A 25,505-nucleotide genomic window follows, 5' to 3' on the forward strand; every position below is an offset into this window, starting at 1 on the left:
TTTCCCAGGCATCATCGATGGCAGAATGAGCAAACTAAGGAAAAGATGAGGGGTCTGAGGACAGGGGACTTAGGTGAAAATCCAACATCACCTTCTTGAGAGATTTTGCCATGACAGCAAGAAGGGTAAACTGAGGCATCATCCACCCAGCTGGCCCCAAGTACACACCCCCACCTCAGGATGCCCAGGACTGTGCTGAAGGTTGCATGTGAGGCCTGGAAGGAGCTGGGAGGACCAGGTCACCTCCCACCTCGCAGCCCTTCTCCTCTGGTTGGGAGCCAGCTGGATGCCCAGGGCCCAGCGCCCAGGCTATTGCTGACTCAGTCCCTTCTGACCAGCTCAGCACTCTGGCCTATGTCCTCCCTGTGGGATTACTGAAACTCTTTGTTGGGATCAGGCCACAGACCACACCCCCGACTAGAGGCTTCCATGTCTGTGGGCTCTGCTCTGGGGGAACTGCAGGCTCCAGGAGCCATTCAGAGGGAGCCGTGGCTGACAACAGGGGCCCTGGGGAAGGGCTGAGGACCATCTTGGGTAAGACGGGGTCCCAGTGGGAAGAGGTCTTGTTAACAGCCAAGGACAGAGGGTCCTGGTTAGGGACAGCACACCATACAGGCTACCCAGGAAGGACGCAGGAGGGCTGAGGGGACTCTGGGTTGTTGGGCTCCCCCAGCAGACTGGAACTTTCTGAGGCAGAGGTGGGTTCCCCATTAGATAAGAGCTACGTGAGATGCGTGGGCCTCAGCACTCCATCACACCGTGATCAGGGCAGGGGCTGGTTTGAAGTTTGGCACAGTAGACCAGCTTCTGCCCACTGTTTAACACAGGGTTCCCACCACTGCTGCTGTGTGCCCAGACAAATCACTCTGTGGCCTATTTTCCTTGCCTCCTGGCCTATGTCCCTGAGCCCTGATAGGGGCTCTTAGGCATGGAGGAGAGTGGGGTGTCATGAAGCCAGTGTGGGTCATCATCCTTGGGTGGATCCTGCTGGTGCCCAGGGTAGGGGCTGCCAGGAGAGGATCCCCAGAAGAGGCATCCTTCTACTATGGAACCTTTCCACCTGGTATGTCCATTCCTTCCCTATTCTTCTTAGACTGTCTGTCTGTCTATCCATTTGTTGGTCTCTGTTGGCCTCCTTACCTTGGCTGACTTGCCAAGGAATTGGGTGCTCTGGTCTGGTACAATGGGAAACACCTCCAGGTGGATGTTCTAAAGAAAAACTTCCTGATAGGTAGGTGTGTAGGTGTGTATGTGTATATGTGTGTGTGTGGGGGGGTCTCAGTCCATCATTGTGTCTATGTGGTGCTGGAAATTGAATCCAATGTACAGCTTGTCCATGCTAGGCAAACACTTTGGTACTGAGCTACATCCCTAACCCAAAGACGTTTTAAAACTTACTAGAATTCATCAGTTAATAGTGCTTAGCTGGGTGGTGGTGGTGCACGCCTTTAATCCCAGCACTCGTGAGGCAAAGGCAGGCGGATCTCTGTGAGTTTGAGGCCAGCCTGGTCTACAGAGTGAATTTCAGGACAGCCAAGGCTACACAAAGAAACCCTGTCTCGAAAAAACAAAAATAAAAACAAACAAATGAACAAACAAACAAAAGAGTGCTTACTGCTCTGTAGAGGACTGGAATTCAGCTCCCAGCACCCACATCCATGTGGTAACTCACAACTGCCTGGAATCCCAGCTCCAAGGGATCCAGACCCCTTTCTGGCCTCTTCAGATACCTGTTCTCACACACTTCTCAGCCCCCCAAACACAAATTGATAATAAAAAAATAAAATAAAAATCTAAAACAAGATGTTAAAAATCTATAGAGATTAGAGTTGTAATTGCACACAATTTTTTTTTAATTAAAAAAATTTGCCTTTAATCCCAGCACTCAGGAGGCAGAGACAGGCAGATCTCTGTGAGTTCAAGGCCAGCCTGGCCTACAGAGAGAGTTCCAGGACAGGCTCCAAAGCTACAGAGAAACCCTGTCTCGAAAAAAAAAAATTTTTTTTTTTAAATGTGCATTGGTGTTTTGCCTGCATGTATGCCTGTGTGAGGGTGTTGGATCCTAGAACTGGAGTTACCAACAGCTGTGAGCTGCCATGTGGATGGGGAATTGAACCCAGGTCCTTTGGAAGAGCAGCCGGTGCTCTTGACATCGGAGGCATCTCTCCAGCCCCCACAAATGTTTTTGATTACTGTATCTTCTCTCTCCTTGCCCCCTACATTCCTATTCCGGGGAGACGGGGCAGGCCATTGGGTGGGTGCCCTGAGCCTGGGAAGCATGGTTGCAGTTCCCAGTGTAGGTGAAGCTGGGGTGGCCCAGGGCCTGGCGGGGTGGCCCAGGGCCTGGCGTGGGGGCCTCTCTCTGCAGGTTTCTCCTGGGGCGTGGGCAGTTCTGCCTACCAGACAGAAGGTGCGTGGGACCAGGACGGGAAAGGGCCCAGCATCTGGGATGCCTTCACACATGGCAGGAAGGGGCAGGTGCTAGGGGATGACACAGCAGACTCAGCCTGTGACAGCTACTATCAAGTTCAGGTAAGTGAAGGGGGCTGTGGCGCCACCCTGCCTGAGAGGTGGGGACATCTCACTGACCACGTCAACCTGATGTTCTGCTAATCACCCTGTACCCAGCCAAAGAGGGTGGGGCAGAGATGGCTAGGGCTGTGAGTGCCAGGCGGTAGGAAAGAGGAAAACGAGATGGGTCAGAACCTCAGTCCAAGCAACTAGGTGCCAGAAGGCCAGCGATTTGGCCCCAGAGCCTTCAGGAGGGCACGGGGCAGCTCACCTTCAGAACCCCTTTTCTCATTCAAGTTTATGGGAATCCTGCATGGACCTCTCAAAAGTTCCCCCAACCTTTTGTCTGTGAGCACATTGCCAGAATGTAGTATAGCCCTTATAGAGGACACCACTTGGAGCTACAGAGAGGTTTGATTCTCTAGGCCCCCAAGACTTGTCTTCCCCTGCGTCCCCACCCTGTCTACACAGGAGGACATTGCCCTGGTGAAGGAGCTACATGTCAGTCACTACCGATTCTCCCTGTCTTGGCCACGGATCCTGCCCACAGGTGTCAGAGGTGAGTTACAATAGTCCCTCCCTAGGCTCTGCAGGGATCAATGGCAAGTGAGGGTGGCCAGCCCAGGAGCATGGGTTCAGCAGGTAACCGGACTCCAGGCATACCAACAGCATTCGTCTGTGGCTCAGGACATCATCGTGGGCTCCGGGTGCTTTAGCCTGCAGAAGGCCATGGGACCCGAGAACGCCGTAGGAAAGGCCAAGTTCTGTTTCACTTTCAGCTGAACAGGTGAACAACAGAGGAGTCCAATTCTACAGTGATTTCATTGATGCCCTGCTGAAGAGCAACATCACCCCCATTGTGACCTTGCACCACTGGGATCTGCCTCAGGTGAGGGCCAGGCAGGCTTAGAGGAGCTGGGTTCGGCAGGAGGGAGCCTGGTGTGAGGACCTAGAGTGACCGGGAAAGGGGGCATAGCCTGCGGTCTGGCTCTGGATAGGAAGATGTGAGGAATGACTGTCTTGGCTTACTTGTGCTGCTGCGGCAGAGTGCCAGACAGGTGAAGTTAAAAACATCAGAAGTCTGTCTCAGTTCTGGAGGCTGAGAAGTTCAAGGGTAAATGCCAAAAGAATCAGTGAGGTGGGGGCTGGTCTATGCTTCCAAGACCGGGTCTCGAACACTGTGTCCTCTAGGCGGCGCTGTGTCCCCGCAAGGCAGAGGAGGAAGGGTGACAGGAATGAATGTCATTTTGTAAGATACAGAATCCTGTTCATGAGGAGGTTTCATAACATCCACGGGGTAGAAGGGATGGCTCCGTCGATAACACCTGCCGTGCTAGCACAAGGGCTCGCTCGAGGACCATCCCCAGCACCCACAGAAAGAGCCGGGCGTGATGGGTGGCATGTGCTGGTAATCCTGGCTCTTGGTGAAGACCGCCACCCAGCCTAGCACAGTCAAATCCATGAGCTCCCAGTCTCAAAAATAAGGTGGAGAGTGATTAAGGAAGACACCTGCGGTTGATTTCCGCCCCTCCAGCCTCGCCCCACCCTCACCCCCCCCACCCACATACTGGGAGGCCATGCTGCTTGTAGTAAATGAAGAGGGTGGTCCTAATGTTTTACACAACATTTGGCATAAGGAAAAATAATCAAAAAGAAAAAAATCCCACCATCAAATTAAATGGAGAGAAACTCAAAGTGATTCCACCAAAATCAGGAACAAGACAAGGCTGTCCACTCTCCCCGTATTTATTCAATATAGTACTCCAAGTTCTAGCTAGAGCAATAAGACAACTAAAGGAGATCAAGGGGATACAAATTGGAAAGGAAGAAGTCAAACTTTCACTATTTGCAGATGATATGATAGTGTACATAAGTGACCCCCAAAATTCTACCAAGGAACTCCTACAGCTGATAAACTCCTTCAGTAAAGTGGCAGGATACAAGATCAACTCAAAAAAAAAAAAATCAGAAAAAATCCTTGTGTGTATGTACACTGCTGCGTACTGAACCCGGGACCCTGTGCTTGCTAGACAAGCACTCTACTATGGAGCTGGAAAAGCCTAGGCCCAAGCAAGAACTGTGGACTCAGGTTTGGTGACACGGTGTTCCACGGTTTCCTTCAGCCTTCCTTCCCTGTGTCTGAGGCAGTACCACTTGCCCTCATCCACGACCACCATGCCCAGCCACGTCCCAGCACGCCCTTCCTTCACCTGGGCCCAACAGAGATCACAGCCACGCCAAGGATATGGCTGCCTGTGACCTGTGCCAAATGGTGCTGGGTCCAACGTTTTAAGGAGGAATGGGGGAGAAGGTGGGGTGTAATCCACGAATTGAAGGGTAAAGGGAGGAGGTATGGGGGTGGGTGTGGGCTTCTGGGTGGGAGGGGCATGCTGTAGAGCATTATTGGAGACTGGAGGAGTGGCCTGAGGCCCCCGGCTCCAAGCTGACTGGAAATTAGGTCGGGGAACTAGTAAAGGCTGGGGCAGAGGATACATCAGGCTTGCAGCTTCTACTGACTTGTCCGGGGAGCATCTCTTTGAGCACACCGGGAGGGCACTAGGTAACCAGACGGATGACTAGCCCTGCGCACAGGCAGTGGACAGCAGGCTTCTGCCACGGAGGTAACCTCACACTAACAGCTCAGGTTCCAGGGTGTGCCCTCAAAATTCTCACCAGGGCTCTCCTACCAGTGCCAGCCTTCTACACTCACAATGGATGTCCCAGACATTTCCCCAGGGTCATAGCTCACCCAGCACCCACCTAGGCAGACCTCGAGCTTGCTAAGTACCTGAGGAGGACCCTGAACTTCTGATCCTCCCGAGTGCTGGGATGAGAGGCACGTGCCCCTATGCCCAGTTTACGTCTTAACTGTGCAGCGTGTCAGCTTCTTCCTGAGCAGGCACTTCAGCTGCCTCTGCTGCCTCCGGTTTCCGGCTCGCTCACAGGATGTGCTCCTTTGCCATAGAGGCCCTGTGCCTCACCCTGCACCTTTGCTCCCGATCTTGTAGCGGTCCTCCACGCTTTCCCCAGACATCCCACCAACCTCCTCCAGTCTCCCCAGGGTACCAGCTTCTCTCTCTGTTGGCAGATGCTCCAGGCCACATACGGTGGGTGGCAGAATGCGAGCATGACCCGATACTTCAGGGACTACGCTGACCTGTGCTTTGAGGTCTTTGGGGACCGAGTAAAGCACTGGCTCACATTCAGTGATCCCCGGGTAAGTAGGGGCTCCTCCTCAGATGGGGAGACAGGGATGGCCCCTGTTGTCCCTCATGGCACTGGGGTCCCCACTGCTGTCTCTGCAGACCATGGTAGAAAAAGGCTATGAGACCGGTCTCCACGCACCAGGCCTGAGGCTCCAGGGCACTGGTCTGTACGTGGCGGCACACCATATCATTAAGGTAAGCCAGATCCTTCTGGGGCGAGGGTTGGGCTCCAGGTGGAGTCACGGCCTCAGGGGTCACGTTGATCCTCTGCCACATCAGTATGTGCCATGGGCCCTTCTACTCTGAGGATATGCAGAGGGCACATCCTACATCCTATCCCCTCACAGTCACTCCACTACGTAGAGGTACTACAGCAGTCACTGTTTGTCTTCCCCAGAGGATAGAGACAGGCATCTGGAAATCTGTGTGTGCAGGTGTAAACTTGAAGAATGGTGATGGGAAGAGGGTGGTATGTGACGGTAAATAAGGGACAAAATGTGCAAGAATAATAGAAGGAAGAAACCAGAGGTTGCAAAGACCAGCGGGAAGGAGTCAGAGTGAGCACTGGTCATGACCTGGGGGTTGGGAAGGAAGGGGGAAGAACAGTTTGGAAGCATCATCAGAGATCAAGGCAGACAGATCCTTTTCCAGTTTAAGTTCTAGTGGAAGTCTTCCGGGCAGCCAGTCGGTTATCTGCAGGAACGGGAAGGAGGCGTTCAGAGAAGGTGCCTAGCATCACTGAAAGCTGAGGAAGGGCAGAGACAGCGGGCTGCTTACAAGACATGAGTGAAAATACAGGAGCGATGTTGGGGACACAAAGCTGAACTCTCCCCGGGGGCGCCTGGCTGGAAGGATAGACCACTGGTGACACATCAACCTGAGTTCATGTCAGGGAAACGACTCTCACAGTTCTCTTACTTTTTACAAAACTGACTTTTTGTTTTGTTTTGAGACAGGGTTTCTCTGTGTAACCCTGGCTGTCCTGGAACTCACTCTGTAGACCAGGCTGGCCTTGAATTCAAAGAGATTCATTTGCCTCTGCCTCCTGAGGGCTGAGATTAAAGGTGTGCAACACCACTGCTTGGCAACTTGAGCTTTTTACAAAGATCTATTTTTAATTCATGTGTATGAGTATTCTGCCTGTATGTAGATAGGTGCACCATGTGCAATGCGGTGCTCTGGTAGGCTGAGAAACGGGATTGGCTCTCCTGGGACTAGAGTTATAAGTGGTTGTGAGCTGCCATGTCGGTGCTGGGAACAAAACAAGGGTCCTCTGCAAGAGCAACTAGTGCTCTTAACTACTAAGTCACTGCTCTAGCCTGACTTAAGAGTTCTTTAACTTAACAGTTAAAGGGCAGAGCAATCTATGAAAGATCGATATGAACAGTTAGGACTGTGATACTGTCTTGGCGATGTTCCACGTCACCAGACAATTCCAGGGTTCATCCTGTTTTTCTACTTACATACTAGCTAGTAAAATAACAAGCACAGGGACTGGAAAGATGGCCCAGTCTATGAGTGTTTGCCATGCAAGCATGAGGAACCGAGTTCAAGCCCCAGGACCTAGGGAAAAAAGCTGGGTTAGGGTTACTAACCCTAATGAGGGTCTTAGTTGGGGTTACTAATGCTGTGATGACCATGGCACATTTTTCTTTTTCTTTCTTTCTTTCTGTTCTTCACGACAGGGTTTCTCTGTGTAGCTCTGACTGTCCTAGAACCCACTCTGTAGACTGGGCTGGCCTCGAACTCACAGAGATCCACCTGCCTCTGCTTCCTGAATGTCAGGATTAAAGGTGTGTACCACCACTGCTCGGCTGATCACACAACTCTTTAATTTTTTTATTAATTAAAAATTTTCATTTATTTTATATATACTGACCAGTTTCCCTTCCCTCCTCTCCTCCCCTTCCCTTCCCCTAGCCTCCCATCTACCCTTGTCCCCCCCCATCCACTCCTCCTCCACCTCCATTCAGAAAGGTGCAGACCTCCCATGGGCATTGACAAAGCATGGCACATCAAGTTGAGGCAGAACCAACCTCCTCCCCCTGCATCAAGGTGGAACAAGGCAACCTAGCATGGGGAGTAGGTTCCCAAAAGCCAGCTCAAGCACCAGGGACAGGTCCTGAGGGCACTGCTAGGTGCCCCACAAACAGACCAAGCTACACAACTGTCACACACATGCAGACATGGGTCTCATGCAGGGTCCCTAGCTGTTGGTCCAGAGTCTGTGAGCTCCCATGAGCGCAGGTCAGCTGCCTCTGCCACACAGCTCTTATAAAGAAAAACATTTAACTGTGGGCTGGTTTAAAGTTTCAGAGGTTTAGTCCATTACTGTCATGGTAGGGAGCATAACAGCAGGGACAGTGCTGGAGAAGGAGCTGAGAGCTACATCCTGATCTGCAGGCAGAGAGAGACAGACAGACAGGCTGGGCTTGGCAGCGGCTTTTGAAACCTCAAAGCCCACCCCCTGTGACACACTTCCTCCAACAAGGCCACAGAGTTCTACTCCCTGGTGACTCAGCATTCAGATGGGGGGCATTCTTACCCAAAGCACCTCTCTGTCACTGTGCTCAACAGCAGCGTGGTGAAGAAAGGGTTTAGTTTACTCACGGATATGTATGCATGTATGTGTGTACATACACATATACATACACTTATCCATCACCAAAAACAGTGAGGGCAGGAACTCCAGCAGGGCGGAGCCTGGAGGCAGGAGCTGATGCAGCGGCTTTTGACGAGTACCTTACTGACTGCTCCCCATGGCTTGCTCAGCTTTCTTTTTTTTTTTTTTTTTAAGTTCTCTCATACAATACATCCCAACCACAGTTTCCCCTTCCGACACTCCTCCAAGTTCCTCCCCCACCTCCTCCCTTCCCCAGATCCACTCCTCCTCAGGTTCCCTTCAGAAAAGAGCAGGCCTCCCAGGAATATCAACCCAACATGGCTTAACAAGTTACAATAAGGCTAGGTACAAACCCTCAAATCAAGGCTGCATGAGGCAACCCAGTGGGAGGAAAAGGGTCCCAAGAGCAGGCAGAAGAGACAGAGACACCCCACCCCCACTGTTAGGGGTCCCACCAGAACACCCAGCTACACAACCATATTGTATATGCAGAGGACCTAGCTCAGACCCATGCGGGCTCTGTGATTGTCACTGCAGTCTCCGTGAGCTCCTCTGAGCCCTGCTTAGTTGATTCTGTGGGCCATGTTCTCCTGGTGTCCTGTAATTCTTCCTCCTCCTCTTGAACGGAGTTCCCTGAGCTCCACGGGAAGGGACCTGATGGAGATCTCTAACTTGGGCTCTTTCTGACTGAAGTTTGGCTGTGGGTCTCTGCATCTGCTCCCATCAGCTGCTGGAGGAAGCCTCTCTGATGACAACTTCCTTATAGAACCCAGGTCCACCAGCCCAGGGGGGGCCCACTCACAAAGGTCTGGGCCCTCCCCATCAATCACAAATTAAGAAAATGCCCTACAGGCCTGCCTACACCCCATCTTACGGAGACGTTTTCTCACTTGAGGTTCCCTCCTCTCTGCTAGTTTGTGTCAAGCTGCATAGAACCAGCCAGCTTGTATGGTAAAGCATGCTGTAATCCCAGCACTAGGGGGCCGAGACAAGGATTCTTGGAGCTTGCTGGCCTCAACCCAGCCTACTGGAACAAGCTTCATCCAGTGAGAGAGCCTGTTGTAAAAACTAAGTGGACGGCTCATGAGGAACACCACCCAAGACTGACCTCTGACCTCCACATATACATGCACATGTACCTGCATGCTCCGTGTGTAAACACACGCTCACGTGTGCTTGCGTGCACACACACACACACACACACACACACACACACACAGATTGACCTCTGACCTCCACATATACATGCACATGTTCTGCATGCTGCATACATGGGTGCACACATATACATGCATACACACACACACACACACGCACGCACGCACGCACACACACAAAGCAGAAAGAGGATGCTGAAATAAGGGCTTCTGGGGAACAGTAACCCTCAAAACCTCTGCGGCCTGAACCATTTGAGTTTTCACATGAATGAGTCTCAAACTTCAGCAAATGTCAGACACCCGTGGAGACCTTGTTTAAACAAAGACTGCAGGTGGGCTTGAGGACACACCTGTAGTCCCAGCATCTGGGAGGTGGAGGCAGGAGGTGTATCGGGTCTTTCTTGTTGGACTTTCTTCGGACCACCAAGCCCCCAGAAGGTGACATGGAGATTTATTACTATGAAAGCTTGGCCTTAGCTCAGGCTTGCTCCCAACTAGCTCTTCTAACTCAAACTAACCTGTTTCTATTAATCTACGTTCTGCCACATGGCTCTTTACCTCTCCTCTATTTTGTACACTTGACTCCCTCTGTGTCTTGCTAGCTTAATACCACAGGCCTCAGAGTTTTCCTGAGTTCCTCTCTCTCCCTGGAAGTCCCGCCTATTCTCTCCTGACTAGCTATTGGCCAGTTAACTCTTTATTAAACCAATCAGGTACCTTAGGCAGGTGAGGCAAAACACAGACACATCTTCACGCACGTAAACAAATACCCTGCAACAAGGAGGGTTAAGAGTTCAAAGCCGCCGGGCGGTGGTGGCGCACCCGTTTAATCCCAGCACTCGGGAGGCAGAGCCAGGCGGATCTCTGTGAGTTCGAGGCCAGCCTGGGCTACCAAGTGAGTCCCAGGAAAGGCGCAAAGCTGCACAGAGAAACCCTGTCTCGAAAAACCAAAAAAAAAAAACAAAAAAACAAAAAAAAAAAAGAGTTCAAAGCCAGCTTTAATTACACAGCAAGTGTGAGGACAATCAGGGTTCCATTAGACCCTGCCTCAAAATAAAAAGAAACACACCACACAGGCTGCTGGGCCCTGCTCCCAGAGCTTGCTTCAGCAGGTCCTGGTGGGGGGCCTCAGGGACTCACACTTCCCCAAATCCTCAGAAGCACTGCTGCCTTTCTGGAGACCTACACAAACAATTTAGAGACAATAAATGATGGGTTGAGGGTAGCTCAGTTGACAGAACACTTGTTTGGCGTCCCTAATGTGGGGGTGGGGTAGCAACAGCAGTGCACACAAAGTGGCTTCTGCCCCTTCTAGACTACGCTTCCTCCACAGTACAAAGGAAGTCAGAGGGAGGGCGTCTGTGGTATTTGAGACTGGATTAGAAAGCATGAGAAATCTGAAGTTGGAGCTCGAGTAGGGAAGGCAAGAAAGACTACTCCCCAGCTGGCAAGATGGCTGTGGGTGGACACTTGCTCAGAACGACAGCCTGAGTTCAATTCCTGGAATGGTAGGAGAGAATCGACTCCTGCAAGCTGTCCTCTGAACCCCCCACCTCCAAAGTAAACAAAAGAAGAGAAGGAAGAAATGGAGGGAGGAAGAAAGGAAAGAAGACAGGCAGGCAGGGGAATGGAAGAGCCAGGTGCACGCATGACTTCTTTTTTTCAGGCACATGCCCAAGCCTGGCATTCTTACAACACGACATGGCGCAGCAAACAGCAAGGTGAGCTGGGACCCTCAGGCTCAGACACAGGCCCTGAGGAGCCAGATCCTGCCTCTCTCTACCCCCATTTCCTTCCTTCAAGGCATGGTGGGAATTTCACTCAACTGTGACTGGGGGGAACCTGTGGACATCAACAACCCCAACGATATCGAGGCAGCTGAGAGATACCTACAGTTCTGTCTTGGTTGGTTTGCCAACCCTATTTATGCTGGTGACTACCCCCAAGTTATGAAGGACCACATTGGTGAGCCGAGTCATGTTTTTAACTCATCTGCTCATGTGTTCATGTGTGCAAGTATATGTGTTCAGGTGTGCATGCATATGCATGTGGGAGCCAGAGGACAATCCCCTTAGTTGGTCCTTAGTCATTATCCACCTTGTTTTTGAGACAGGGTCTCTCACTGTGGTGGAGCTTGCTGAGTAGGAGAAGCTAATAGGCCAGTGAGCTATAGGAATCCACCTAACTCTGCCTTTCCAGTGCTGGGATTCAAGCACGTACCACCATGCTCAGTTAAAAAAAGTATTGTGTGTGTGTATGTGCTCATGCCAAGGCACAAGTGTGGAAGTCAGAAGACAACTCCAGAGTTGGTTTTTTCCTACCAGGGGATCCAGGGAAGGAACTCAGGTCAACAGGTCTGCACACCAAACACCTTTATCTGCTGAGCCATCTCAACAGCCCGTACTCAGCCTTTTTTGTTTTAAACATGGGTTCTGGCAATCAGGTCCTCATGCTTACAAGACAAGCACTTTACCAACTGAGCTATTTCCCCAGCTCTAAACTTTTTTTTTTTCTGGAGCTGAGGACCGAACCCAGGGCCCTGTGCTTGCTAGGCAAGCGCTCTACCACTGAGCTAAATCCCCAACCCCCGCTCTAAACTTTTTTTTAAAACTATACATATTCATTGGGCTGTGTGATGTTTCAGTATACATGTACACTGATGTTCACATCGGGTTAAACACGTGTTATTTATCATTGCTCTATGATAAAAACTCTTAAACCTCTTTCTTCTGGCTTTTTTTTCTTTTTATTTATTTATTTTTTAATTAAGTCATGATATTCATGGATTACACTCATGATATTAATTACATTTGTGGTATTCATTGATTATATTCACAGTATTCCTTCAATAACTAAATTTAAGATATTCATTAATTACATTAATTGTATTGATTTATTACATTCATGATATTATGTCCTGATACTACTGTCTGTTTGTGGGGCTTTTCCATCACACAAAGCAGAGATTCTGTACTTAGGAAATCATTGCTCTATATTCCTTTCTTCTCCATCTTGAGATAACATCTAATCTTTCTGTGCTATGAATTTGTATATTCTATATATTTCATGTAATACAATTCTATAGTACTTGTCCTTTTTTTGAATGTAAAGCCATTTTATGTACAACTGCAGGAGAAATAATACACAGATAGCTTACATAAAAACCTCTTTCCTCTAGCTTTTTGAGAGGCACAGTACACTGTTACCCACAGTTGCTCTGCGGGCAGCTGCACAGCCAGAGCTTTCTGCTTCTGTTACCAGTGGCTTCATAGCCATGGGCGGGCCTCTAGAAGAGCTGCTGCCCTTTAAGTGAGAGCAGCGGAGGTTGTCTGTCTGTGTCTGGCTTCTGCCAGCATCCTCAGCCACTAGGAAATGCAATTAAAACCGCTTTGAGAGCTCATTTCACCCGAGTAGAATGGCTGCCAAGAAAACAAACCCTCGACAGGATCTGAGAAAGGAGAACTTTCATTTACTGCTGGTGGGAGTAAAAACTGGTGCAGCCACTATGGAAATCAGTGTGGTCTCCTCAGAAAACAAAACAAAATTTACAATCAACTAAAAATAGGAGCAGAGAGATGGCTCAGTGAGTAAAAGCACTTGCTACCAGACTTGCTGATCTAAAATAAATTCTATTTCCCAGGGCCTACAAGGTGGAAGGAGTGAACAGACTCCTTCAAGTTGTCGGCTGACCTACACAGTGTTGCCACGGTAACCCCCAAATATAAATAAGAACTACTAAATGACCTAGCTATGTATCACTAGACTACGAAACACAAACACACTGAAGACACTTAGATATTCATGTTTATTGCCGAATTGTTCACCATAGCCAGGAAATGGAACCATCCTAGATACTCATCAACAGATGGGTGGATAATGAAAATATGGTATATACACAAAACAGAAATCCCCCCTGCTCCCCCCCCCCCCCCCCAGGATTTCTCTGTGTAACAGCCCTGGCTGTCCTGGAATTCACACTGTAGACCAGGCTGACCTCAAACTCACAGAGATCCATCTGCCTCTTTCATTTCCCCAACTGCTGGGATTAAAGACGTGTGCCATCACTGCCTGGCTACACAAAGGAATTTTATGTGGGCATTAAAAAGAGAAACAATGACCTTTGTAGGAAATGGATGGAACTGGAAACTACATTAATCAAAATAAGTCAGAATTAGAAAGATAAACACTGAAATGAACACCAAATGAAGACTTTAAACTTTAGTGGTGTGTGTGTGTGTGTGTGTAGGGAGATAACCTGAAGGGAGGATGAGATCATAAAGGAAGGGGGAATAAGGAAAAAGAGTACTGGAATACATATGGCAAGAGGGATCAACTGAGAAAGAGGGTGTGATAGAGTATTATTTTGAAATGTGTTACATTCACTTATGCTGTGGAACATTTGTTTAACGATGCAAAGATGTGTTGCATTCTTTTATGTTGCACTTGTTTAACTCTGTGAAGCTGTGTGACTGTGCCTGTCTGAAACACCTGATAGTCTAATAAAGAACTGAATGGCCAATAGTGAGTCAGGAGAAATAGGTGGAGCTGGCAGGCAGAGAGAATAAACAGAAGGAGAAGAACATTAGAGGGACAGAGGAACAAGCAAGAGAACAAGGAGAGGAGGACACTGGGGGCCAGCCACCCAGCCACTCAGTCAGCCACAAAGTAAGAGAAGTAAGAAAAGGAAAAAACCCAGAGGCAAAAGATAAACAGAATAATTTTTTTTTTCCCGAGACAGGGTTTCTCTGTGTAGCTTTGGAGCCTGTCCTGGATCTCACTTTGCAGACCAGGCTGGACTCAAACTCACAAAGATTCACCTGGCTCTGCCTCCTGAGTGCTGGGATTAAAGGCGTGCACCACCACCGCCTGGTGATAAACAGAATAATTTAAGTTAAAGAAAGTTGGCTAGAAACAAGCCAAGCTAAGGCCGGGCATTTTTAAGTAAGAATAAGACTGTGTGTATTTGGGAGCTGGGTGGCAGGCCACCCAAAAGAGCAAAGAGCCAAGGAGTAAAAAAAAAACAAACCCAAAACCCAATATTTTAGCACCCAACATAAGGTGCCAAATGTTTGTTTTTGTTTTTGTTTTCATTAAATTAAATTAAGCAACTGCTGTCCTAATCGGCAATTGCAACTCCACAGCTAACAGTAGCAGTTCAGCCACGTTGGCCATAGCCAGGCAGGAATTCTGTTCCCTCAGGCACTGGCTCTATTATGGCTAACGGGAACTTTACCTAGATCTCTATTCCTCTATAGAACTCAGGAGTCAAAGGTTCAGGTGAAATTCTGTTGGCTCAGAGGCTAAATAGAAAGTAGCTAACCTTCTCTCCTAAAATAGCATATCTTTCTGCTCCACCACCACTTAAGAACACTAGCTACACATGGTTCCTCCCTACCACTTCCTGTTAGATAGTTGCTGACTCAGCCTCTTGACCCCTGGTTAACTTTATTTAATCAAACAAATGTAACACATCTTTACATAATCAAACAAGTATTCCATAGCATAAATGAATGTAACACATCTTAAATTAATATTCCACAAGAGGGCAAATAAGGACAAAGCATATGTCTTAGTTAGGTTTCTACTGCTGTGAAGAGACATCACGACCACAGCAACTTTTATAAAGGAAAACATTTAATTGGGGCTGGCTTATAGTTCAGAGGTTTAGTCTATTATCATCATGGCAGGAAGCATGGCAGCACATAGGCAGATATGGTGCTGGAGAAGGAGCTGGGAATTCTACAACTGAATCTGTACACAGCAGGAAGAGAAAATGCCATACTGGGCCTGGCTTGAGCATATGAGACCTCAAAGCCCACTACTTCCTCCAACAAGGCCACACTTCCCCATAGTTTCTGTAGTTTTTGTTTTGTTTTGTTTCCTTTGGGGGCTCATCACCCAGCTCTCAAATAAATACATGGAGACTTATTCTTACTCATGAATGCCAGGCCTTAGCTTGGCTTATTTCTAGCCAGCTTTTCTAACTTAAGTCAACCTGTTTCTCTTCTTCCACATTTTGCCTCTGGGCTTTTTACCCTTATTCTATGTATCTTTCTTCCCTTTTGACTCCGTGGCTGGTTGTGTGGCTGGCCCCTGGCACCCTCCTCTCCTTTTTCTTGTTCCTAGCTCCTCTCTCAAGCCTAGATTTCTCTCCTATTTATTCTCTCTGCCTAGCAGCCCCACTTGTCCCTCTATCCTGTCTAGCTATTAGTTGTTCAGCTCTTTATTCAACCAATTTGCCTGTTTTAGACAGGCAAAGTAACACAGCTTTACACAGTCAAACAAATGCAACATAAAACGAATGCAAAAAAACTTTGTCATTAAACAAATATTCCAGGGCATAAACAAACGTCACACATCTTAAACCAATATTCCACAAGTGCCAGTCTCCATGAGCCTATGGGGCCACTTTCATCCAAACTACTATAGCACAATAGGACAACATGTGAAAATGACATCATGAAACCCATTACTTTGTATGTTAACTTAAAAAAATTCAGACCTTCGGTATGGGACCTAGCCCTATTTAGTAGATACATATGGTAGTAGCTACTGTATGAGACAGTGCAGGGATAGTGCCTGGTGATTTTTCTAGTTACTAAATTTGACTGACAGCAATAACCAATAACATGTTGATCCCCCCCGCCCCCCAGACAGGGTTTCTCTGTGTAGCTTTTGTAGCCTGTCCTGAAACTTACTTTGTAGACCAGGCTGGTCTTGGACTCACAAAGATTCACCTGCCTCTGCCTCCCGAGTGCTGGAATTAAAGGTGTGTGCCACCAGTGCCTGGCCTTGATGATGTTTTAAGGATGTTAATAATACACACCTTTCACTCTTGAATCAAAGTCAATAGTGTCCCTGCAAATGATCTTACTGTCCTATTAGATCATTGTTTGTTTGCCAGAGTATATGATGTTATAATCAGTGATTTGCATCTTTTCTTCCATGAACATCTATCTAGGGAATCTTTCTATGCTGGCATAGAAAATGTTGCCTTGCTTATTCCAATGGCTACACACTGTGGTACTGATGGCCATTCAACAATAATTATTATTTTAGGAGGGGTTTAGATCTTATGTTTTGTCAATAGGCATGTCTATATACCATATGTATGCATGGTATCCATGGAGGCTAGAAGAGGGCATTGGATCCTCTGGAATTGGAGTTACAGATGGCTGTGAGCCACCTGTGGGTGGTGGGAATTGAACCTAGGTCCTCTGGCAGCAAGTGTTAGCTGCTGAGCCCTCTCTCCAGCCCTTATAATTAGTACTGTGGTACTGGAGATCAGACCCAGGGCCTTGTGCATACCACATCCTCAGTTTTCCACCATTTATTTAGCCATCCCTTAACAATAAAAATGTAAGTTGTTTCCAACCCTTTGCTACTCACTTTACAGTGAAGACACCTGAACACAGATCCTTTTCCACGTGTGGGCCAAGGACAGGATAAAGAGGTTTGGAGCTTGGTATTTAAAAGATGTACCTTTTCAATCCTAAAATAGGGTAAAATTTCCCAGCGCAGAATCTGTCACATCTTACACTGTCAACAATGTAGGAAAACATCCATAACTCTCCTACCACCAATGGCCTTCCAGTTTCCTTCTAGAAGGAGCCCACATTACCAGTGCTTCAATGTATGGAACAATACAACCCTGCTTTTTTCAGATAGTTAAGGAGCTGTCCATATACCACTCACCATTAGTGAGTGAAAATATTCCATTCTTTGCCTGCTAGGGGGCCAATCCAGGGCCCTGTACATGCCTGTCAAGTACTCTACTACTAAGCTATACTCCTAGCTACAAATAGTTAGCAATATTACATTTTGAAACTTTTTTGATAGAGCCTGGGGAGATAACTCAGCAGTTAAGAGAACTTGCTGCTCTTCCAGAGGACCAGGGTTCAGTTCCCAGCATCCACAACTCATGTTATCTCCAGCTCCAGAGGAGCCAACATCTGCTTCTGATCTCAGCAGGCACTGTACTCATGTGGACACACACATAAACATACATATAATAAAAGCAAAATAAATCTTTAAAAGATAAATTCTTTAGATGATGTTCCAATGTCACAATTTCAGTTTGAAAGGCCAAGGGTGTATTTTCTATGCAGCTAGATTTTTTCTTTTTTTTGTTTTTGTTTTTTCCAGAGCTGAGGACCGAACTCAGGGCCTTGATCTACATCCCCAACCCCTCTTTTTTTTTGAGACAGGGTTTCTCTGTGTAACAGCCCTGGCTGGCCTGGAACTCACAGAGACCCACCTGCCTCTGCCTCCCTAGTGCTGGGATTAAAGGCATGCACCACACCCAGCTGCAGCTGGATTCTTTAAAGCTCAGCTTTTTAAAACAGATTTTATTTTTGTATGAATGCTTGCCTGCTTGTATGTATGTGCACCATACATGTACCTTGTGCCTTTGGATGTCAGAAGAGGGTATTAGACCTCCTAGAAATGGAGTTATGGCCTGTTGTGAGCTGCCATGTGGGTGCTGAAAACGGACCTTGGGTCCTCGGCAAGAACAGTAAATGCTCTTACATGCTGAGTCACTGCTCCAGCACCAAAGCCCAGCTTATACACCACCGTTTCAGCGGGACTGTGTGGGACAACGCAAAATGACTGTGACAAATAAGACCTGGTTAATTCTCACATTCTCTCCTGCCAGGAACAAAGAGTGCAGAGCAAGACCTGGAGACGTCGAGGTTGCCCACGTTCTCCCTTCAGGAGAAGAGCTACATTAAAGGCACATCTGACTTCCTGGGACTGGGCCACTTCACCACTCGATACATCACTCAAAGGAAATACCCCTCCCACCAGGGGCCCAGCTACCAGAATGACCGTGACTTAGTAGAACTTGTGGACCCTAACTGGCCAGATATGGGGTCTTCATGGCTCTATTCTGTGCCATGGGGGTTCAGGAGGCTTCTCAACTTTGCCCAGGTACTTATCCCATCAAGCTGTGCAAGACTTTCAGATCTGACTTTTGTCTCTTCCAGCAAACACTCAGGTGACTAGATAGGAAACTGATCAAACACTAGGTATGGAGGCACACGACTATAAGCCCAGCCTTTGGGAGGCTGGCCAGGCTGGCTGCAGGAAGATCAGGAATTTAGTCAGCCTCTACACAATGCATACTGAGCTCAAGGCCAGTCTGAACTGCATGAGACTCTACCTCCAGCAAAGAAAAACAGCTCAAAACAACAATAAAAAAGTTAATAAGCCAATAAATCCAGTCCCCTGCACTTCACAATCTCTACACATAGGCCTCGCAGACTGATGTTTATGTAAACAACCACTTCCAATTACAGGTGAAAATCTGACATTTAATTTATGTGCACCACAAGGGTAGCTGGTACCCACAGCGGTTAGAAAAGGGAACTAGTTACAGAAAGTTGTGAGCTGCCATGTTTGTGCTGGGAACTGAAGCTGGATCCTCTGGAAAAGAGCTTTGAGTCATCTCTATAGTCCCTTAGCCTAATTTTTTTTTATAATTTATTTAATTTTATTTTATGTGCATTGGTGTGAGGATGTCAGATCTCCTGTAACTAGAGTTACAGACAGTTATGAGCTGCCATGTGGGTGCTGGGATTGAACCTGGGTCCTCTGGAGGAGCCAGTGCTCTTAACCACTGAGCCATCTCTCCAGCCCCCTAAATTTACCCTTCAACAATTTCATACAGGTATGTGATGTATTTTGAGTACATCCACCTTCCATTAACTCTTCTCCCCACCCCCACTTTCGCTTAACCCACTTCTTCCCAACAAATTTGCCTCCTACTTTTACATCTTTGTGTGTCTGTGTGTGTGACCCACTGAGTTCAACTGGGGTTGCTTACATGCACATGGGTAAGAGGCTATTTCCTGGAGTATTTATTCTCACAGAGGACAAATAACCAGTAAACACCACTGAAGAAAATGACTGCTCCTCTTTCAGGTACATTTAGTCCTTTTAAGGACCACCTAATCTGAAATAGAATTTATGGGAAAGAATAAGACTTGAAGTGCATTTTCCCAAACAAGGTCCATTTATTGAGAACTATATTCTTCCATATCAACTCACCTGCCCACACTCATCTCTCAATAAATGTTACTTGACACCAATTAAGTGTGTGATACCTACTAAGAGCTAACAGGCACTTCATTACAAAATGGCAGCCATGTGACCCTGACCACTTGTACGTCAGATGTTTGGTACTCATTCTTGCCTCACTTTCAGACTCAATATGGCGACCCTCCCATATACGTAACAGAAAACGGAGCATCTCAAAAGTTACACTGCACTCAATTCTGTGATGAGTGGAGAATTCAGTACCTCAAAGGGTACATAAATGAAATGTTAAAAGGTAAGATAAAACAGATTTGTCTTATTATGTTTTTCTATTTAGACAAAATTCAAACTATCATCTACTATCAACTAAAACTTGCTTCTAAAGCTCAGAAACAACTCAATACTATGTATGTACTTCTAAGCAAATGAAATGTATTAAAAACGGAATCATGTCTTCACAGCTATAAATGATGGTGTGAATATAAAAGGGTATACTTCCTGGTCTCTGTTGGATAAGTTTGAATGGGAGAAAGGCTATGCAGATAGATATGGATTCTACTATGTTGAATTCAATGTGAGAAACAAGCCTCGCTATCCCAAGGCTTCAGTTCAGTATTACAAGGAGATCATCACAGCCAACGGGTTTCCAAACCCACGAGAGGTAGGGCTAACTTCCCATGACATTTGTTCTGTTCTTACAAGAACTAATAACTGAGACGCACCACACCTCTCCTCCTTCTTCTAAGGAAGCGGATGGGGAACATGGCTTCCCCTGCCTCTCACCACCCCTGCTTAGGATGGAGTAAGCATACCTCAAGATTTCATCCCTTGCAGCCAGAGCATCAGGGTGACAAGAGTCCTGTCTGTAGTAGGTTCTAACAGAGCAAATCAATAAAGGTTTCAGTTGTTTCCTGGGTTGTTGGACCAGGGATTGGCCCTGGCTTTACATATGACGGGCAAGGCTTCTACCACTGAGCTCCAGCTCCAACGCTGCCTTTCCCCTAGCTACCCCTTCGGGTTTTTATTTGTGTCTAGAACATTCAAACAGGAAGACAAAAAAAAAAAAGATGATCAGATGGGAATTCTGATGATTTAAAAATGTTACCTTGATGCAAACAAATACAACCCACTCTTCAATATGTAACAAGTCCTGTAAATCAAATGTAGGACTCTATCTTTTCCCACCAATGGCAGAGATGCACTGCCTCCAAGGCAAGATTAAACAGAAACAAACTTTGAGATTTTTAAAACCTATCAAACAGGGAGTCTTGTTCAGCTGTCAGCACGACTGCTGCACCTCCTAGGTCCAGGGGATCCAACACCCTCTTCTGGCCTCCAAGGGCAGACACAACAGGCAAATTACAAAAAAATTAAAATCTTAGAACAAACAAACTACCAAATAGTTCTAATAACCTACAAATTTCCCATCAGCTCTACCTTGTCTGTAACTGCATCTATAAGCATGGACTGTAAGTTATGTTTTAATAAAAAAATTAGGGGTTGGGGATTTAGCTCAGTGGTAGAGCACTTGCCTAGCAAGCGCAAGGCCCTGGGTTTGGTCCTCAGCTCCAAAAAAAAAAAAAGAGAGGAAAAAAAAAATCTGACTTCCTTGCTAGAATTGCTTCAAAGTCAGTGACTACTGCCCTGAGCTCTTCACTGTCAGTACTAGAGTCAATACACCTGAAGCTGGGGTGTATCTCAAGGTCAGCTTCAGCTACACAGCCAGTTTGTGGCCAGTCTACAATGAGATCTTCTCAAAAAAATTAATAAAATCCAAACTGTGTTTGTCTTGGTGAGACTGAAGAGCTGTTAAAGGCTCTTGCTGCCAAGCCTGACGACCTAAGTTTGATCCCTTGGACCCAAGCCTTAGGGGAGAACTGACTTCTGCAAGTTGTCCTCTGACTTCCAGTTGTATATACATGCACACATACACATAAATGCGTATTACTTAAAAAATTCCTTCATTTATTCTAAAAACAATTTCAAACATATAAAAACATAAGGCATCCTTGCTTATCAAGTGGGTTTTTATTAGGTGGAAAGCTGGCGTCTCAACGCTTTGGAAACTTGCTCCATCAACAACCAGATGCTTGCCACAGGTGAGGACATTCTTTTCTTTGATAACTATGTAATTTTACATGTGATGGCATTACCAAAAGTCTCAAAATTATCTACCTAATATCAATATTCTCAACCATTTATGACTAAAAATGTCTTTTTCTTTAATGTTAATTTTTGTCTTACAAGCATTTTTAAAGTTTTATTTTTGGGTGCTAGGGCTACTAGAAGGCAGGCTTTTGTACATACAAAGCAAGCTAAACTCCCAGCCTCTACCTCCCTCCCTCCCTATCTACCTACCCACCCTCCTACCACTCACCTAGATATATATATTGAAGCAAACATGGGCTACATGAATTCCAGACTAATGTGGGCTGGAGACTCTACCTAAAACAAACAAACAAACAAACAAACAAACAAAGGAAAACAAATTATGTGAGAGAAGGAGAAAGCATGCAGGCATATGAGAAATGGGGGAGGGCAGACGTCTTCTGTGTGTGGACCTTTGTGTGCAGGCCAGAGGACAACCTAGTGTTACACACAGGAACTTCAATCACCTCTTGGAGAATAAGTTTCTCACTGGCCTGGAGCTCATCAATTAGTCTACTGGCTAGCCAGCTAGCTCTGGTCTCTTCCTGTCTCTACTTCCCTGTCTCTGGGGATTCCAAGTACACTGCACCTTCCATTTTATCATTTTTATGTGGGTTCTAGAGGTCAAACAAGGCAATCACTTTACTGACTGAGCCATTCCCCATTCCCAGAAACGATTTCAAGAACTCTAGTCATTCTTTTTGAATTATATTGTAAATTTATGTGCTTACCAGTTTTGCTAAAATGAGATTGTAGAAGAAGAGGAAAACCCAGCTATTATCAACTGGAATGAAGAAAAGCAAAACACAGGTCTTATATTAATTAACCAAGTAATTTTTGTGTGTGTCATTGCTAGGGACTGAACGTAGACCTTCAAAAACACTAAGTGCTCTACTACTGAGCTATATCCCTATCCTTTTTACTTTGTCTTTTTAAACTTCAATGGTATTTATTGCTAGTGTGTGTGTGTATGTGTGTATGTATGTATGTATGTATGTATGTATGTATGTATGTGGTGTCTAAGAGCATGTGAGGCACTCAGAGGACAACAGTGTGGTGTTCTCTCCTTCCATCCCTACATGGGTTATAGGGATTGAATTCGGGTGGTCAGGCTTGGGTGTATGTGTGTGTGTACGTGTGTATGTATGTATGTATGTCAGGCTTGGGTGGCCTGGCCTTTACTCACTAAGTTATCTCATCAGCCCCACTTAAATTTTTTTTCAGCCAAGCGGTGGTGGTGGTGCACACCTTTGATCCCAGCAGAGCCAGGTGGATCTCTGTGAGTTCGAGGCCAGCCTGGTCTACAGAGTGAGTTCCAGGACAGGCACCAAAACTACACAGAGAAACCCTGTCTCGAAAATTTTTTTCTTTTTAATGTGAATGGGTGTTTTGTCTGCATGTACGTCTGTGTATCATGTGCATGTCTGACACCCAAGGAGGATAGAAGATGGTGTCAGGTCCCCTGGAACTAGTGACAGTGATGAGCTGTCATGTGCGAGCAAGGAATCAAACACGGGACCTCTGGGAGAGCTGCCAGTACTCTTAACCACTGGGCCATCTCTCCAGCCCTGCCCTACTTTTGAGACAAAGTCTCACTAACTTGCCTGGGATGACTTTTTTTTTCCTTTGTTTGGCTGGCCTCGAACTCACAGAGATCCGTCTGCCTCTGCCTCCCCAGTGTTGGGACTAAAGGTGTGTGCCAGCACCGCCCAGCTCCAGAATGACTTTAGACTCAGTAGTCCAGATAGGCCTTGAACTTGTGATCCTCCTACTCTTGCCTCCCAAAGATTACAGGCTTGCAAGAGATCTTCAACAAATAATTATTCAGTACCCCCTAATATGTGAAGGTTATTTTAAGCCTCGGAGATAACAACAATGAACAAAGTACTGTCCCTACTTTAAAAGGCATCATTTCTTTTTTTCTTCTTCTTCTTTTTTTTTTTTTAAAGTTTTTTGAGACAGGGTTTTTCTGTGTAGCCTTGGTTCTCCTGGAACTCACTCTGTAGACCAGACTGGCCTTGAACTTACAGATCCCAGATCTGCCTGCCTCTGTTTCCTGGGGGCTGGGATTAAAGGAGTGAGCCACCATCATTGGGCTAAAAAGGTATCATTTCTTATGCAATGGGATCTAAAAGGATTCAAAATACAGAATACCACCAATGTTTCTGAAATCCATTTTTCTGCATAAGGGCAATCAAAAAATACACTTCCTATTTTAATATCATCCTTTAATGTGGGATCAAAGCAGGTGGTGCAGAAATCCTCTCAATGAACTAGTATATGACCATGCACCAGCATCCCCATTCCTAAATAACCAGGCCATGCAAATGGATGGAACTAGAAAAAATCATCCTGAGTGAGGTAACCCAAACCCAGAAGGACAAACATGGTATGAACTCACTCATAAGTGGATTCTACATATAAAGCAAAGAACAATCAGACTGCAACCCACAGAACCAGGGAGGTTATATATATAGAAGGGGGGACCCTAGGTTGACTGTGGCTTATAATAAGTTTTGGTTTTACTCAATTACTGAGCAAGCCTCAATGAAACATTTCACTATTAAGGTAAGAATTTATACTATATCAAGCTGGTAATAGAAAAATAAATTAATTAATTAAAAAAAATAACCAGGCCATGTAAACCATAGTCCACCAAATCAAAGTAAGTGTAACACGTTATAATGCAGGACTTGCTGACGAGACTGAGTTTCATGAGAACTTACCCACGCCTGTTTATTTCAGTCACCAGGGTGCTCAGTAGACAAATCAAAGCGGGTTGCGTGAAGGTCTCCTACTGGATTGGTGCACATACCTCTTAGCTCTTTAAACCACACAAGAATTGTCAAATAATTGTTTAAGTTTTTAATGAATTTTTGTGTCAACAAAGAAAATGAGTTTAAGAATAATCATTAGAAATTGTAATATAGACATTCCTACATCTCTTAAGGGTATATAAGATATAAGTATATCAAGAATAACAAACTCAAAAAGCTAGAAATGATTCCAGTGGATTCTTTATTTTTTTCTTTTGAGACAGGGTTTCTCTTTGTAGCCTTGGCTGTCCTGGAACTCCCTCTGTAGACCATGCTTGCTTCTGCCTCTCCAGTGCTGAACTAAAGGCATGCACCACCACACCCAGCCAAAAGGGTTCTTTTACAAGTTCCTCAGTAAAAATCTAGAGGATCCATGGAATAAGGGTGCTACTATTTTCAAATTAATGCTAGCATAAATATTATCTATATTTAGGCTCACAGAAGTTCCAGTGAAAGAACCAAATCTAGGCATTCCCAGATTTTCTGTGACACTTCCAGCTCTCATGTAAGTTTGGTGTGATGGTAGGGATTCTCCAGGGCTCTGCATGCCAAGTGAATGTTCCGCCTCGGCACTATGCCCCCAGAACACCATTTCAAAATGGGTTTGATTTACTAGCTTGGTTCCTTTTAAAAAAAAATGGGACAATTAGATACCACAGTGGTAAACTGGGTGGTGGTGGTGCACACCTTTAGTCCCAGCACTTGGGAGGCAGAAGCAGGCGGATCTGCGAGCTGGAGGTCAGTCTGGTCTACAGAGTTCCTCCCCCCAGAAAAATAAAAACAAAAACAAAATATCCACAGTGGTACCTCATCTCTAGTTTTTGCTTCAAAACCAAGTTCACTTCTGGTGGAATGTTCTCTGTCGGTTTCAGAGCCCTTGCTTAGGCACATGCATGTGACTTCGGAGATTGTGGTACCCACAGTCTGTGCCCTCTCCATCCTCATTGCTGCCCTGCTGCTAACATTCCTCCTCAGAAGCCACAGCTGAGACGGGATCTCATCTCCA

The 25,505-nt window shown here is 46.4% G+C and overlaps 1 protein-coding gene across 2 annotated transcripts; it reads left to right on the forward strand.

Annotated features, from left to right (window-relative positions):
- Positions 1-857: 857 nt before the first annotated feature.
- Positions 858-25,500, forward strand: Lctl (lactase like). 2 transcript variants are annotated; one of them, XM_052711772.1, is made up of 13 exons: positions 858-1,063; positions 2,369-2,532; positions 2,983-3,070; positions 3,291-3,400; positions 5,600-5,728; positions 5,817-5,912; positions 11,164-11,218; positions 11,301-11,462; positions 18,154-18,428; positions 19,704-19,830; positions 19,997-20,196; positions 21,571-21,634; positions 25,372-25,500. In XM_052711772.1, exons 1-13 carry the CDS (start codon positions 949-951, stop codon positions 25,485-25,487), a joined length of 1,701 nt encoding a protein of 566 aa, XP_052567732.1. In that variant the 5' UTR covers positions 858-948; the 3' UTR covers positions 25,488-25,500. The 2 variants fall into 2 exon arrangements, with proteins under 2 accessions (XP_052567732.1, XP_052567743.1); XM_052711783.1 differs by lacking the exons at positions 858-1,063; positions 2,369-2,532; positions 2,983-3,070; ... (1 more) ...; positions 19,997-20,196; positions 21,571-21,634.
- The last annotated feature ends 5 nt before the right edge of the window (positions 25,501-25,505 follow it).

The sequence above is a fragment of the Peromyscus californicus genome, unplaced genomic scaffold (genome assembly GCF_007827085.1).
Source record: "Peromyscus californicus insignis strain IS unplaced genomic scaffold, ASM782708v3 Scaffold_11__1_contigs__length_118956290, whole genome shotgun sequence".
Lineage (NCBI taxonomy): Eukaryota > Metazoa > Chordata > Mammalia > Rodentia > Cricetidae > Peromyscus > Peromyscus californicus.